The sequence below is a fragment of the Leucopleurus acutus genome, assembly GCF_964270905.1.
Source record: "Leucopleurus acutus genome assembly, chromosome: 19".
Taxonomy (NCBI): Eukaryota; Metazoa; Chordata; class Mammalia; order Artiodactyla; family Delphinidae; genus Leucopleurus; species Leucopleurus acutus.
The window spans coordinates 7,260,551-7,276,499 of NC_139161.1; the positions used below are offsets into that span (position 1 = coordinate 7,260,551).

At 59.7% G+C, this 15,949-nt stretch overlaps 1 protein-coding gene across 1 annotated transcript in view; it reads right to left on the bottom strand.

Moving 5' to 3' along the window:
* Positions 1-15,949, bottom strand: part of RECQL5 (RecQ like helicase 5) — a 37,561-nt gene that overhangs the window by 2,607 nt on the left and 19,005 nt on the right. The window contains exons 8-14 of the mRNA XM_082860215.1: positions 1,717-1,935; positions 1,366-1,465; positions 1,195-1,231; positions 1,016-1,074; positions 855-928; positions 400-493; positions 8-142 (exon numbers count right to left, since the gene is read on the bottom strand). Coding sequence (XP_082716341.1) covers positions 8-142; positions 400-493; positions 855-928; positions 1,016-1,074; positions 1,195-1,231; positions 1,366-1,465; positions 1,717-1,935 — 718 coding nt within the window. The remainder of the gene's footprint in view (positions 1-7; positions 143-399; positions 494-854; positions 929-1,015; positions 1,075-1,194; positions 1,232-1,365; positions 1,466-1,716; positions 1,936-15,949) is intronic.

Genomic DNA, 15,949 nt, shown 5'->3' on the forward strand with positions numbered 1-15,949 from the left:
CGCTCACCGAGTACACCTGGGAGGCCGGCCGGATGTCATACTCGGTGGGCTCTGGGGGCTCGGCCTGGGCGCTGCAGCTCCTGGCACCACCTCCCACATCGTAGAGCTGCCCATCCTTGGAGGCTTTGTGGATCTCAGCCACCTGGGGCAGGGACAGGTGGGAATGCCATGGTCGGCACCCCTAGCTCCCAAGAGCCCCCAGCCCAGGCTTCCCACGAGTGGGTTCCGCGGCACCTGGGCACTAGACAAGTTCTAGTCCACACGGGGTTGGCTAGAAATACTTCCAGCCGGGAAAGGAGGGAAGTCGGGCTCCCCCGGGAATAAGTGCGCCCTGTGTGGCGGGCTGCCTCTCCTACCCAGAGCCCGGAGCACGCCCCACCCACCCCGCCCAGTGCCCACCTTCTTCAGCACGCTGGCCTTGTACAGGTTGGCCACCTTGGCATTTCGGAATGTCTCGTGTTCCAGCTCCACTGCCTTGGCCTGGAGGTCAGATCTGAGGGTAGGAATGAGGTTAAGGTGTCAGGTAGACCTGAGGCCCCCTCCCTGTTAGATCCCCCCTGGGGACCCTGGAGATGGCTTCAGGAACGGCCTGGCAGGAACGGCCTTGGGCACAGGGATTCCGACCTGGACTGTCTGCGCCCCCTGTGGTTTACTGTCCCTCAGCAGCTCCTGGCAGCCCCTCGCTTGTGGCCAAGCCCGCCCCCTGGTGAGGCTGTGGAGACTCACACCCCCTGGGAGTAAGATGAGTCCCAATTTGGGGAGGGGTGCCCAAATAAGCCACGGGGGCTGGGGTTCCTGTGGCCTCCAAAGGAACAGGAGCCCGGGGACCGCTCCTCGGCCCTGACGACACTCACCCATCAGTGGAACCTGCGGCCTGGCGGTTGCTGCTCAGAGCCTCCTCCAGGAGCCCCAGGCAGTGCTCACGGGCCTGCACAGGGGAGGGAAGTTGGTCAAACAGTCTCAGGTTGTGGGGGGATCCTGGGGGGGCAGGTGTGACGAGCTGCCCACCTCTTACCTTCACAGTGAGTCTGGGGATCTTCCTACTAGAAGCCTCTCTCAGGGGACAGTCTGCATCTGGGGGGAGCAGAGGCAAGTCCTTCCACTCTACTTTCTGCTCTCTGGCATCCCCAAGCCCCCAGTGAGGCATCCTCCACCATACCCTGAGACCAGCCCAGGGGGCATCTCTGTACTGACCTGGGGGTACGAATTCTTCTATCTTGGGGTCTTTGCCCTGGAAGATGACATGAGGGCCCGTAAGGCATCCTGCCCTGCAGCAAGACAGCTCCCAGTCCAGCCCCAGGGAAGGGGCTGAGAGGGTGTGAGCAGGGGGCCACCTGGACCCCACTGAGCCCCCATCCCCTTCACCTTGCGCAGGCGCATCTGCTTCTGGTAGAAGAGATTCCATTCCCGCTTGTGGGCCTCGTCTCTGCCCTCATCCCCACTGCCTTCAGAGCCTTCGTTGTACCTAGAAGACAGGCTGGGCATGAGCAGTCCTGGGTCTGGGCTCTGCCCTCCTGTCACGTGTCTGCTGGGACAGTGATGTCTCTGAGGCCCTGGCAGCTCATGGGCAACACCGAAGTCCTGGCCCCAGTGTGGCCCTCAGGGCTGGGGGGTGGACTACGGCACTGTGTCGCCTCTGGTCTGGCCTTAGCATCAGGGAGAGAATGCCAGACTATTTCCAGTGGGTTGGGGGCCCCTGGCCTCATGGCCTCTCACCTGCTAAAGCCCCCATAACCCCTGCGGCCTCCCTCATACAGCTCAGGGTCAAAGCCGTTCCCCTGGGAGAGCCCAATGGAGGTCTTGCTCCAGCTGCAGCTTTGCTCCAAAGCGTCCAGCTGCTTCCGCACAGCTGCAGGGTTCTGGCAGTGGTCACAGCCTTTGGTGCAGGCGGGGGGCGCATCCCCGAAGTACTTAGCAATGGCAGCGTGGCGGCACCTGGAGCAGGCAGCATAACACAGGCAAGGGGTGAGGGACGCACGCTGGCCAGCGTTCGTTCACCCGATCCCGAAACTCTGGTTGAGCACAGCTACATGTCTGGCACTCTGGTAGGCATCTCATGCGAGCCTCACAAGGCGTCGCTGGGGTGCCCATTTTACAGATGAGGGCAGTGAGCTGAGAGCTTTCTCAAAGTCATGGAACACACGTATCCAGAGGAGCCAGGGCACGGACCCCATTCTGTCCTGCTTCTCTATGGAGTACCCCTCCGGGCCCCAGCCCCCTCTCCATCCTTCGGCAGTGGGGCACCCTGGAAGGAGCACGGACTCTGGGTGCAGACGCTGACTCTGCTGCTGAGGCTGTGTCCTTGGGGACAGCATCTGACCTCCTGAAGCCTACGTACTCCTGCCTACAAGCCGGTGCAAGAGGAGCACTGGCCCCTTGGGCTGCATAAGGGCCAGGATGATGCTCTGAAGTGAGCTGCACAGTGCCCAGGACATGGCTCTTATTATCACTCTTCACTTTTTTCTGACGGGGAGGGAGGGAGAGAACAGCAGGAAGTGGCCCTACCCCACCTCAGCACTCTGCTCTACTTCTGTCTCCTGGTGACCTCTTCCTTGTTGTCCCCAACAAGCCTGTGTGTACCCAGCCCAGTGTACACAGCCCGGGACCAGGGGGACTGCCTGAGAGCAGGAACTGGGCAGCTCAGGGCCAGCACCGTAGAGCCGGCACTGGTGAGGGCAGCGAGGAGATGCAGCCGTGGCTGGGGTCTTCCTCGTCGTACCTTCCAGGCTGGAAGAATGAACCCCCCCAGGCTGGGGGCACAGTCGGTCACCGGGGCAGATGCAGAGGCCCGGGGGGCCACAGTTCTATCAGGGCTGTTACAAACAGCCATTCCTGCAGCAGGAATGTGGCACGGGGTGGGGGAACCCGAGGGGAGATGCCAGAGCAGAGGTAGGGCTGTCTAGTCACCACATCCCAAAGACCAGAAGAGTGGGCGTCACTGCTCTAACCAGAACACCTCTCAACGTGAGCACTGCCTGGGGCTGCAAGAAACACTTTGAGGAGCCAGGACCCCGAGGGCCAGCCTCCAGGAATGACAACAGGTTGCGACACAGCCCCCAGGAAGCCTGGGCTGGCTGCCTTGTTTAGCTGAGGAGAGAACGGCTGGAGCCGGCAAGGAGGGCATGGAGGCCACCAGAGGGCGCTATTCCCGCCACACCCAAAACCGATGTGTAACTCATTCCATGGCTCAAGCCTGTGCGACCGCACAGTGGCTGCCTGTCCGGCCTCTGGGAGGCTCTGGCATCCAAGTGGTGCGGCCACAAGGCTGGCTTCCTTCCCCCCGCGCCTCCCCCAAGCCCCAACTCACTGGCGTTTTGTGCTCACACTCAAAGGGCTCCATTGACAGCTCGCAGATGCGGGCTGGGGTCGGCTCCTGTCCTGCTCCGGGCACAGCCTGGTCTGCTGGGGTGGCACGACCAGCCAAATGTCAAAGCAGCCAGCCCCTGGGCTCTGGAGCCCGGCCCGGACAGCCGGGCCCGGAGTGTGGAGACAGCCCCAGCCGACACTCTTTGGCAAGAACGAGATCAGCAGTGTCCTCTCTCCTCCTCCAGGGGCCGCCCCCAGGAACAGGCTAAGGCCAGGCCACTCCCAAGACTCCCAAGTTCTTCCCCAAGATGCCTCCCCAGAGGGCTGACTGCTTGGGTGGTCCAGCAGCTCCCCCACTATTTACTTTCCTTCCCAGGAGAAAACAGAGAGGAACCTGCCAGGGAGTTGCCTGAGGGACAGGTTGGGGGTTGAGGGACATGGGCCCAAAGGTGCTCCTGAGGGTGGGGCGGGAGGCAAAGAACTGGGAGGGGTGCAGGCCCCCTCCCTCGCTCCCTCCCTCCTGACTCCACCGCTCAGGTGGAACCTCCCAGGGGTCATCTTTGCCAGGGAATGTGAGAGCCGACCTCCTCTTTCATCAGCTCACAGCCCAGGCCCAGCCCACACCCGCCAGGAGGGAGGAGAGAAGAGGAGGAGGAACAGAGGAGGGCCGTGCAGACCTTCGGGGCAGGGAGCAGGCAGGAACCTGCAGCCGCAGGACCAGTTCCCAGCAGGGATTTCCTCGCCTGCGGGGGCAGCGGTGGCACTGGCTCCCTACTTCGGCAGCCGCCCCATGTAATGTGACACTGGAATCTCCAGGACGACCAACAACAAAAAAGCTAAGGCCGAGACAGCAGCTGGCTGTCAGCAGCCAGGAGCTCCGCTGCGCTGAGCACAGGCACCCGGGGAGCAGCCGCGGGTCAGGAAAGAGGCGTCCGCAAAGGAAGGAAGAGGTGTGAGCCCCGCTGGAGGGGAGGCCGGAGGAGAGGCACGCGGAGGCTGCTGGGCTCCCCAGCACCTGCGGTTGCCCCCCAACCCCAGCACCTGAGCTCCCAGGTGAGTGGCTCCGCTCACAGATGAGGCGGGGACGAAGGGAAGGGAGCCGCCAGGGTCCCCTGTCTCAAGGGTGGAGGGCCACAATCTACCACAAGCACGGAGAGGAGGGTCCTGGGGGACACGCTTGGTTGTAGTCTCTGGAGAGCCTCCCTTTCGAACTCAGGCTCCCCCTTCTCTTGCTGGGACCCAGCACGGGGCACAGGCCGAGGCTGCAGCCCTCTGCTGGCTTGCTGAGCAGGCAGAGGGGCCTGGAGTGCCTGCTTACTCGGCAAGTTAGTTTAAGCTTTTCCTATTCAGGGGGCTTAAACGAGGGATTTGGCTGGCCTGGCCTAGGGGAGAACCATCGCCTGCCCACTGAGCCTCCCTTTTTCCGGGGATCAAGTCCCTGCTTTCTCCCAGGCAAGGAGGCTCAGGGCAGGGTCTGCCCGGCCACCTCGCACCTCCCAGGATGCGAACCTGTGGCAGCTCTGCCCATCGTGTCCTGGACAAAAGCAGCAGCTGCCGCCTCTCATGGGGGTCTCGGAGTTCTCAGCTCAGAGCTAGGCCCAGGTGCTCCTCCCTGGGCCCACAGAGGTCCCCAGGATCCCCCAGATCTCCCTGAATGCCACGCCAGAAGCATGAGGGCCCTAAACCCAGGGTGGGGGGGGAGTGAGGCTTGGGGAGGGACTGCCCCGCCCCGCACTTGCCCTCCGCCGCCATCAGAATGCCGATAGTTCTCGGCGCACTGAGATCAGCTCCCGTGGGCAGGGCCCCGAGAGTCTCGAGCCGAGGCTGGCTGCTTACCCCTCCTGCCTCCCTGTCCTCACGCCAGCGTTACAGTCCCCTTCCCCAACCCCCCAGATGTTCTCCCCAAAGCGAACAAGCTAGTGTCTACTTAGAAAAACAACCACCCAGGTTAAAGTGGAAACCAGGGATCAGTCGACGTGTTCTTGGCTCGGCAGAGGCTGTGGGATCTGGTCTGGGTTGGTGGCTGGGGAGACTAAAAGCCCGGCAGCGATGAGCAGTGATGGCACAGAGGGGACAGACGCCGGGTGAGGGAGAGACGCAGTGATGAGCCCACGGCTACGCCTGCCGATGGCCCAGGCAGGCAGGCAGGGATCAGAGTCCCTAGATCCAGAGGACACAGGTGGATGGGGACCCCCAAACACAATCCCTGTGCGGGGACAGAAGGGTGATGCCCAGCTTCTGGGGCTGCAGGAGCAATCAGCGGCAACAGGAAGTGCCTCCTCCTGCCCGGGAAAAGCTAAGGGGCTGGGGAAGCGGGGGCTGCCGAGGGTCCAAGTGTCACTGGACCCCACTGGAAGGCGGGGCCAAGGCAGAAAGCGCGGCGCACAGTGGGCATCTCTGCCTTGCTGGTTAGGCCACCGGACCCCGCAAGACTCCCCCAACCTTCAGTTATGCCTCATTCTAGTTCTTTCTCGAACAAGACATTGCCCAGGGGGCAGGGGTGGCTGAAACCCACCTTGACAAAATAACAGGGCAAGGCAAGAAGCCCTTGGGCCCTGAGCCATCAACACACCCTTATCAGACAGCACACATCCGCTGCCTGGGATCTCCCCATGCAGCTGCATCTGGAGTTGGAGTGTCAGTTCTGCAAAGAGGAAACAGGGACGCTTCAGTACCAAGTGGCAGTTGTCAGGCCGGCAGGCGGCCTGCCTGCTCTGTTGCAAGGTTCTCTGTGCCAGGAGGTGCCACACAAAGGCATGTTTTCTAGTCCCTCCAGCTCTGCCAGCCTTCCCTTCAGCCCGGCTCACCTTCCCCCTCCACTGGCTGCCACTCCAGCCGGGGAGCACCCTCCGAAGGTGTCGAGAAGGGCCATGCAGGCAGCCAGGCCAGGGGAAGCCACCACTTGCTCTGGCTGCTTCTAACCGAGGTGCTACTGAGCACGGGGTTGGGGGAGATCCTCATTCACAGGCAGAAAGTACAGTTTGGGAAGGAGTGTGGTGGAGCTGAGATAGAAAGACTGGAAAAATATAGAGAATTACCAGTAGCCCCACTGGGCTTCCCTGCCCTCCGCTCTCCAAACCTGGGAAGGTTAAGAAAACAAGAGGCAGCCAGCCCTAGGATGCCCACCCTCCCTGGGCCACAGCTGGGAACACTCAGGGCTCCCTACAACGCAACAGCTGGGGCACAGGCCTCACGGTCACCTGACGATGGCTGGTTATATCGGGCACCAGGCGTCAGGCACCCCTTGGCCTCGCTTTAAATAGCGTGCTGGAAAGCCCGCCTGGGACCTGCTGGAATGTGCCTCCGCCCTCTTAGGAGAACAGGCCCCTCCCAGCCCCCCACAGTCCCCACTAAGGCTCCTCTGCTCAAGGCCAAGCTGGAAATGATAAAACAGCAACTGAAAAGCAAAGGGGGCTTCAGCCTTTGGGGCAGAACAGCCGTGTCCAGCAGCCCCACTCCTGCAGACAGGATGCAGTGAGCAGCCCTGGGGCCAATCCAAGTCCCTAGAGGCCCCGGCTGTCCACGTCCGCGGCCCGCTGGAGTGGACCGACACTCCCCAGAGTGGGGCCCGGGCCCCCTGGGCGCGAGTCTGCAGCTTTCAGACTTCCTAACCCCTGGAGGACGGCTGACTTTAAAGGCGAAGCTTCGGATCAACAGGCCCCGCCTTTCCGGCACCCGGCACAGCAGTTCAGCCCGGCCCCACCTTCCCCCTCCCTGCTCTGGAGATCACGCCCCAGCTGACCAGGGTCTCCACGCAACCTCTCACTCACAAGCGGAGGCGCGCCCCTCTGCAATCCCTCCTGGGTCTTTGGGCGTGGGGGGCACAGGTGAAAAAGCCCCCGCCGACCCGCTCGCCTCCGCCTTCTCTGTGAAGGAGTGTCTCTGACGGCTACATTAGGCAGTGCAGGCCCTGGGCCAATCAGGCTGAAAAGGCCAGGCCAAGTAGCCGAAGACGGGAGGGGAAAGCAGCCCAGCTCCTGCGCCCGGGGCACGCTCCCCCTCGGCTCCGGTCGGCCCACCGGCCCCTCGGTCCCTCCTCCAGGAAAGGGACCAGCGGGCGGGCTCCCGTCCTCCTGGAAACCCGGGGAGCGAGATGCCCGGAGGCCCCAGAACAAGGGAGGGGACCACCTTCCTGTGCACACCTGCTCCACTGGTCAGTGGGAGGAGGTCTGTTCAGTGTGACCTGAGGAGAGGGGTCTTATGCTTGGGAAGGAGTTCACGAGCCTGAGACGGAAAGACTCGCAAGATCTGCCTTTGGTGACAAGTCACAGGAGGTTCTCAAAGAGCAAGTGTGGCCTGGTGAGTGATGAGAGCTGTGTTCCAGACCCCCGTGTGGGGTGGGGCTGATCACGCAGAGCCCTGGTCCCTGTGCTGAGCCCATCGCATGGGCCAGGCCCTCTGTGGGCTGCTCCTGGGCCGACTTATCTTGCCCGTCGAAGAGCAGGCTGCCTGAGACAGGCGCCCACGGAGGGATGGCGGAGGCAGCGCTGCCAGGCCCCACTCCTGCAGTGTGACCGTGAAGTCCCTTCCTCTCTCTGGTCTCAGTGTCCCCATATGCAAAAGAAAGGAGGCAGGAGTGGATGACCCATGGCATTCTAGAATTCTATGCCTCCTAGTACATTGGAAAACTGGGATCCTGATCTCCTTTGTAGCAATGTGCAGACCCTGGGGTGGGGCATGGGAGAAGCTGGGAGGCTCTAATTTTAGGAGCTCGCCCTTTGACAGGAGACCATCTAATCCTCCACGGAGCCATCACCTGCCTGCTACCCCCCATCATCACTTAAAACATAGCCCCCCCATCTCCAGCCGGCCCCCCACCACTCTCCTTCACCTCATACACCACAAACATCCCGGGCATGAAGGACACAGACGGAACTCCCCAAAGGTGTTGGAGGAAGGTCACTGACAGCGAATGTGTGGGGGTGTGACAACCCCCAAAGGCCGCCTGGCCTCTGCTGCGCTGGCCGGACCCCGCCCAGAGGGGAATCACATGGGCTGGGTACTCCCGGAGCCCGGCCCTGTGCTCAACCCTCCCGACAGCCTCGAGAGACGGGCACCTCATCTTCATGGAAAACGAGAAAAGGAACAGACTCAGAGAAACGGAGCCACTCCCGTGTCACAAAAGCAGGAAGAAGGCTGGCAGTATTCAAACCCAGGATGATTTGAATGCTATTCTGTGGGGTGGGGGGGCACTTGACCCGACGAGGGCAGTTATCCTGTGGGGAAGGAGATGCAGGAGGAATCCGCGCTGGCCGTCCAGGCCCTGGAGGACCATGAGGCGGAAGGGGGCGGAATTGGCCTGAGTGACCACAGGTGGGACTGACGAGGTCACCAGGAGATCCCATCTTCTAACGATCAGAGCTGCCCAAGAAGGAATGGGCCGGGCTGGGCCACAGGGGGGCTCCCCACTCGAGCAAAGGCCGCATGCCAGAGGGAGGGCAGGGAGCCAAGTGCGGCGCAGAGGACTGGAGCGGATGACCTTCAAGGCGGCTCTAAGGACGCTACGCTGTGATGGCGGCGCCTGGAGTGACCAGCCTCACAGACTGCAGCCACCTGGGGGCGAATGTGCCTGGCTGAGGGACGAGGCGGAGGTAATGAGAGCTTACAGTCTGGCTCAGGCCCCTGGCTGCCTGCAGCCCTGCCCTGGCTAAGAGCTGCCTCGGGGAACAGGCTGATTCTGGGTTGGCACAGGCTGTCCCTGATCCCTCTCTGAAGAGGTGCTGGCTCCCTCGTGCCCACCAGGGAGGCGGAAGGGGAAAGGTCTGTGGCATAATGTGTTCTGACTCACTGACCCGGCCTGGACCTTCACCTTCGGCCCCTTGGGCACGACAGACAGGAGGAGGCTCTCGGTCCTGGGGCCTGTAGGCTCAGTTGCCCCTCACCTGGGGCCGGGGGCGTTGGGGGAGGGGGGAGCGGAGGGGACTCTCTTGGTCAGCCAGAGAGGCAGGTCCAAACCAGCAAGAGAGGGAGGCTAAACGCCCCATGGGACGCCTGGTCCCATCCTGAGAGAGGACCCCTTGGGGAAAACTAGAAGGACATGGTGTCACCTCCACCTTCTCACAGGAAGACACGGTATGAGTAAAGAAATGAGGCTGGTGGGAGAGGTGGGGGGCCCCAGGGGGGCTCAGACCACTGCCCCCAGTCAGCTCTCAACTACGGCCGACCCCGGCCAGAAGCCCCCATGAGCCTGCTCTCGGAAGAAGCCGACCCTTCTGTCCCCACATATGATGAAAAGCAAGGGGGCCAGGCTGGCATCCTGGAGCCCCATGTCCCCACCAGGGAGGCACTCAGGGGCCGCCAGGGGAGCCATGCCCATCCGAGGCACCCTGGCAACACCTAGGAGTGGTGTCTAAGACAAAGGAGCATACAGTCTCCTTCACGGTCAGCAACCGTGGCTGACCTCGGCCGGCTGGCAGACCCCTCCTGCGGCAGGGTCTCCGGCTCACTGTCATCCCCAGCTTCCCTCGCCCGAGCAGTGCCAGCTAGGTGGGGGCTGAGGGCCACAGCGGAGCGGTAAGCAAGGGGCCCTGCCGGCTCCCTGCCTCCCTCGTGAGCTGTGAGCCACCAGGGCTGTGAGGGGTGAGACCTGACAAACTCGTTCTGCAGGCTGGGGTAGGTGAGAGGGCAGATTCTCTGGAGGCAGCTCCGTGGGGACTCCAGGTCCTCTCCCTGCTCTGCAGCTCAGGAGGAACCCCGGCAGGGACCCGGCACAACATGGCAGCCTCCAACCTTGCGCTGGAGATGCGCTCCATAGGGGAGAGGCTGCTGCACAAGCTGCAGATGCTGCCCCAGGCCGAGCCCGTGGAGATCGTGGCCTTCTCGGTCCTTGTCATTTTCACAGGTAAGCTGGGGCTCCCAGAGTCTCCTCAGCGCCCATGGCTCTTCCTGGCATCCAGGAGAGACGAGACCATGGTACCAGCCACGGGGCTGGCAGAGGTGGCCGGGTGGTCCCCCAGACAGAGGAGGAGAAGCAGATGTCCCCTGGGGGGAGCCAGGGGATCCCCCCCTAATCCTGACATGCTGCTCTAGGAAACAGGTGTGCTGGGCACCAGGGCCCAGAGGTGCCTCCGGCACCCCAACCCACAGATGGAGGGAGCGAAGCTCTGGGGGCCGGCATGGGGACAGTCACACCTCTTCCCAGACTCTCGGGTATTTCTGACCACTAAGCCAGGGCTTTGGTGAAGGTCCTCCAGGCCCCCAGAGGGGCCTCTTTGGAAGTATGGCGGGCGTTCTTTTCCTCCTCGCCTCTGAGTTTCCGGCGCTCTCTGCTCTCTCCCCCAACCGCCCAGCCACCGTGCTGCTGCTGCTGCTGATGGCCGTCGGCTACTGCTGCTGCTGGTGCTGCCACCCTAAGCGGGGAGGCAGGAGGGCCCTGGTGGGACCCACGACCCCACCGTGAGGGCCAGGGCGGTGGCCGAGGAGGAGCCGGAGAGGAGACCGCCAAAGCCAAGACCCAGGGCATCAGCCTGGCCCTGCAGCCCTCAACCCTCAAGACAAAGATCCACGGGCCCAGCCCTGGCCTAGCCCAGGAACCCAGACACTGACTGAGAGCTGGAGGCTTGTCAAGGAAATAAGGGCTGTGCCGGCCACAAAACTCTCACCTGACAGTGAACACAGGGTGCCGAGGAGGACTCGACTGTTTCTAAGACAGAAAACCACCGGGGATTCTGTGCCTACCTGCGCTTTCTAACAAAACAAAGAAGTGGGGTCCCCACACCTGGAGAACAGCCCGCACGTGAGCTGGCTCAAGGCTCCCACGCCAAAGAGGAGCAGGCCAATCGGAGAGGGGCTTTGCGCGGCAGCTCCTGTGTCCCAAGCTCCCCCCGAGCATGCACACGTCTGTGTTCCATTCCAGTGTTTGCCTGTTTCTTTCCCAGTAAAAGCTTTCTGGTTATGTGTGTCTGTGGTGCCAGACTCCCTGGGCTGGGTTACGTGCATCAGGTGGGCAGCGTGCCAGAATTCCAGGGACATGGCCAGTGACCGTCCCTGCCAGGCCTCTACTCTCCCTGTGCTCTCGGAAGCTGGAAAAACAAGCAGGCAGGAATGCCACGCGAGAGGGAAGGCTGCGGAACCAGGGGAGGGCTGCGGCGCCGTTCCTGCCGAGCACCAGCTGCTAACAAGCTCCGCCCTCCCCAGACGCCTGCTCGGCAGTGGCGGAGGCTGCGTCTGCCCCAGGCAGGTGCCGGGCTCAGGAAAGCCACGCCACGGTCACCACTGCCATTAACCGCAGCCAGCACACCCCGTCCTACCAGGCTCAGGCCACTGGGTCTTCCCAAACTTCTGCAATAAGAGAGGTGAGGCCCCTACTATTGTCCATAACCTGCATCCTGACCGCTCCGTCCTTTCCCCACCGTGTGCCGGACTGTCTGCATTCAAATCCTCACGCTCCCACCCCTGCCAGCTACGAAACCGGAGGTCAGTGACTCAACCTCTTCAAGCCATGTTTCCTCCCCTGTGAAATGGGGCTAATCCTGGTCCCCACCTCCTGGGCTAAGCCTGTGAGGATAAACCGAGATGACCTTGGCACAGTGCTGGGCATATCCTAAGACCTCCATTGATATGAAGCATCATTATCTGCCCCTCTAAATAGGGCGCCAAGCCAGAGCAATGTGGACTCATTTTAAAAACTGGGCCTGCTGACATGCAACACTGCTTGGCCTCTTTCCCTTCAGTTTACTTTCTCTCCCACAGAACTTTCCAGGTAGAGCTACAAAGCCAGGAACGAGGGCAGGGGAGGCAGAGGCTCACGCGGTACCCGCCCCGACACACACATACAACCCTGGTCCGCCGGGGCCATAAAGAAGTCTGCGTTTCTTATACGCCTCTGTCATCTTGGCCTGTGCAGCCCATGCTCTGCCTGCCTTGAGGCAGAGCTCCATCTACTCAGAAAACAGGGAGTGGAGAGGGGATGCCAGCCCTGCCACTCCCCTGCGGCCCCACCATCTCCAGCTGACAGGCAGGCAGGAGAAGCTCTCTCTCTGGTTGGTTTCACTTCCTGGTGCCCAGGGACTTCTCTGACGGGTTTGGTTTGGGTTGAAGACCCAGAGAAGAGTGCTTCCATAGAAAATAAAAGAAATTCAAGAATCTGTCTGTACTCTCTACCACCCCCACCACACCACAAAAGAATGGGACTCGGAAAAATAATGATAACCATAATAATACTTGCAACAATGGTGAGGATAAAGATATAAGTAAAATTCACTGAGGACTCATTCCCGCTCAGGCAGTGTCTTAAGCATTTTGATGCAGATAAATTCATTTAGTCATGATGACAACCTCAATGCCAAATGTACCATTATTATCACCACTTTAAAGATGAGGAAATAGGTAACTTCCCTAAATTTGACCAGCTGAAAAGTGGCAGAGCCAGCCTCTGGGCACCCCCTACCTGGCTCCAGAGCCCCTGCTCACCACACCCGGGGCCCCAGGCCTCCAGCTGTAGTACTGATAAGGCTCTCACTCCATTATCCACCACCTACAATATCAACCCTAGATCCCAAACAGCCGCACCCCAAGCTCTTCTCAAAGTAACCTCCCTATAAGCGGGTGTGCCCTCAGAGTTAAGAGCTGGGGTGGGGCCCAGCTATGTCTCCCACCCAGAAGAAAGACAGAGGGAGGGTGGGAGGATGTGAAGCCCCGCCCTTGCCAGTCCCAGCACCAACAGCTGGCGGGTCCCCAGGAAGCCCTCAGTTCAGGAGAAGCTCCAACGGTGCAGCAGCCTGATCCCCGTGTGACTTTTCCTTACGTGAGTTACGTCGGCATCAAGAACATCCTTCCTCAGTGAGGCTGAGGCTGAGCATCTTTTCTAGAAAAGATTCAGGCTCCCTGGTCCAGCTGCCAGGAAGTCGGCAGACCTGGGCACCGACAGGTTGACAGGAGGTTCATTCGCGTTCTCCTCCTCCAGGCCAGGCAGTACTTAACTGCTGACCCCAAATAAGATTCTGTCCCTCCCCTTGGAGGGCTTACGGGGGCACGCTGAGCCCCACCACCAATGGCTCCCCTCCTGAAGCTGTCACGCCAGGTCCCAGGCAGGCTCCAATCCCACTCGGATCAACCAACCAGATCTGCCCCAGCACGAGAGCAGCCTGACATACTCTGGCTGGTCCTCTGGGGAAGATGGGCATGGAGAGGAGGCAGCAATTCCCCCATCACGGCAAAGAATAAACAGGTACGGCAAGGCAGGTGGTGACCATGGAAGGGGCGGCCATCAGGCCGTCTGAGCCCCAGAGAACATCTGGCTGACTCTGGCCGCCACAGCTCTCTGTTCCCACCGCCATGCCACCCTGGAACAAGCTACCAGCAGCGCCTGCCTGCGGTCACTGCCACAGCGTCCCAGCCGGTCTCTCGACTGTGGTCTCGCGGTCCCTCACGAGGGTTTCACTCTACACCTCAGATCTGTGCAGTTTACTGTACATATGTTACGCCTTATTGGAAACTACAGTAAAGCCACCGGTGCAAGAATCTTATTAGCAAAACTTGGCAGAGCAGACAAAACAGTTTTCTCCTGTTTTCCCAAACATTAACATTTGAAAGCAATCTACCGATAACAATCTTCAATACGACATATTTGCTTGTGGGTAATAACAAATTGCAGACCATAAAAAACTGAGGACAGGGTGTTCCCTGGTGGCCTAGTGGTTAGGATTCTGGGCTTCCATTGCCATGCCCTGGGTTCAATCCCTGGTCAGAGAACTGAGATCCCTCAAGCCGCACGGCAATAACAAGATAATAATTAAAAAAATAAAAGTTAAAAAAAAAAAACTGAAGACAAATTAATTTTGTCCTTAGGAAAAGTCTTCTCGCTCTCCTTGGGAACTGGCTGCATACCCTGGAACACTGTCTCCTCATTCTAACTCCTACGTCGGCTTCCCATCTCAACTTCAACATCGCTCCTCCCAGGGGAGTCTCCTCAGGCCCCAGGCCAGACTATGCCATGGGCACCAACAGCATTCTCTACCTCTTCCCATCACATCATTCCCTTCGTGGTGATCATTTCAGAAGGATTTTCCGATCAGGGCCAGAAGTTAATTGAAAAAGTCAATTAAAGCAACGTTTGTGTACCCGAGATGTACGTTCTCTACACCTCTCATTTGAAATGGAAACATACAGACGCACATTCCTTGGTCAATCTTTTTGATGCAGGGCCGAGGTCTTTTCTCCAAGTGTGGGTTTGCCGACCAGAGTTCCTGAATTGTCTATTTGCTAATTTTGATTTCTTTAAGGCGGAATAAGAACTTGAAGACATCTGCAAGGAAACCTGAGTGTGAAATACTTCTGCATTTTTAGGAAATGTTTACAGTTGTCCTGTCCACATCTATTTTTGACAGGAACAGCTGGGTCCAAACCCCAAAGCAGTAACTTCTTAGCTGTGTGACCCTGGGTAGTTATTTAACCTCTCTGTGCCTGTTCCCCAGTTGTAAAACTGGGGTTTCAGCTATTATCACCACTTCATTTTTATGTAATGTTAAGTGCAATTACGTAATTACAAGTACAACTGCCACAAAACAGGTTTGGGAACAAGCAGCTGACGCTTAATAAGCATCCAACTAAGCTAATGGAGCGGAAGTCCGAGGGTGTGCTGAGACCAGCCTGCTGGCTCTGCGCATTCAGCAGGCCAAGGGCATTAGTCAGAGTGTTTTACAGAAGGAAATGCGAAGCGGCAGGTAAGCCAAGGTCAATTAAGCCAGGATAGTTAAGAAGGACTTCAAGGAACTTGCCCATCATCTCCTCCAGCCCCGGCTGCATGTCAGAATCACACGATGATGGCTTCCCTGGTGCTGCAGTGGTTAAGAATCCACCTGCCAATGCAGGTGGATTCTCAAACACATGTTTGAGCCCTGGTCCAGGAAGATCCCACATGCCACGGAGCAACTAAGCCGTGCACCACAACTACTGAGCCTGAGCTCTAGAGCCTGCGAGCCACAGCTACTGAGCCTGCCTATCACAACTGCCGAAGCCTGCGTGCCTAAAGCCCGCACTCCACAACAAGAGAAGCCACCGCAATGAGAAAGCCGCACACCGCAACGAAGTGTAGCTCCCACTCGCCACTAGAGAAAGCCCGCGTGCAGCAACAAAGACCCAACGCAGCCAAAAATTAAAATAATAAATTAAATAAATTTTAAAAAAACCCCACTAAATTGAAAAAAAAAAAGGAGAATCACCCAACAAGGTTTACCAAGCACAGGGCTCTGACACGCCCAGAGGCTGATCTCTGTGCTACCAGGTGGGGCCTGGGCACCGGCGTTCAGAAAAGCTCCCGGATGATTGGAACAGGCAGGGTTGAGGACCGGTACCCTATAATGTAACCCCTGGGAGGGCAGGGCCTGCCTCTCTCGCTCACGACTGGACACGCAGCACCTGGCGCAGTTCTTGGCCACCGTGGGCACTCGACTCCCGTCTTTCAAGGATGGAATGGCAGCCACCAGGTTCCACGAGAAGGGACACAGGCCCCACTCCTGCTTCCCGGCTGCCCCATCACACCAGGGGGTGGGAAGCCACACGAAGCAGCTGCGGCCGGGCCTAAGCGGCACACAAAGACACCAAGGGGGAAGCTGGGCCTCCACAGGAGCCTGGGGCCTCAATGGTGATAAACACCCACATGCTGGTTCCAGGAGGTGCCAGCTGGAGCTGTGGTTAATCATCA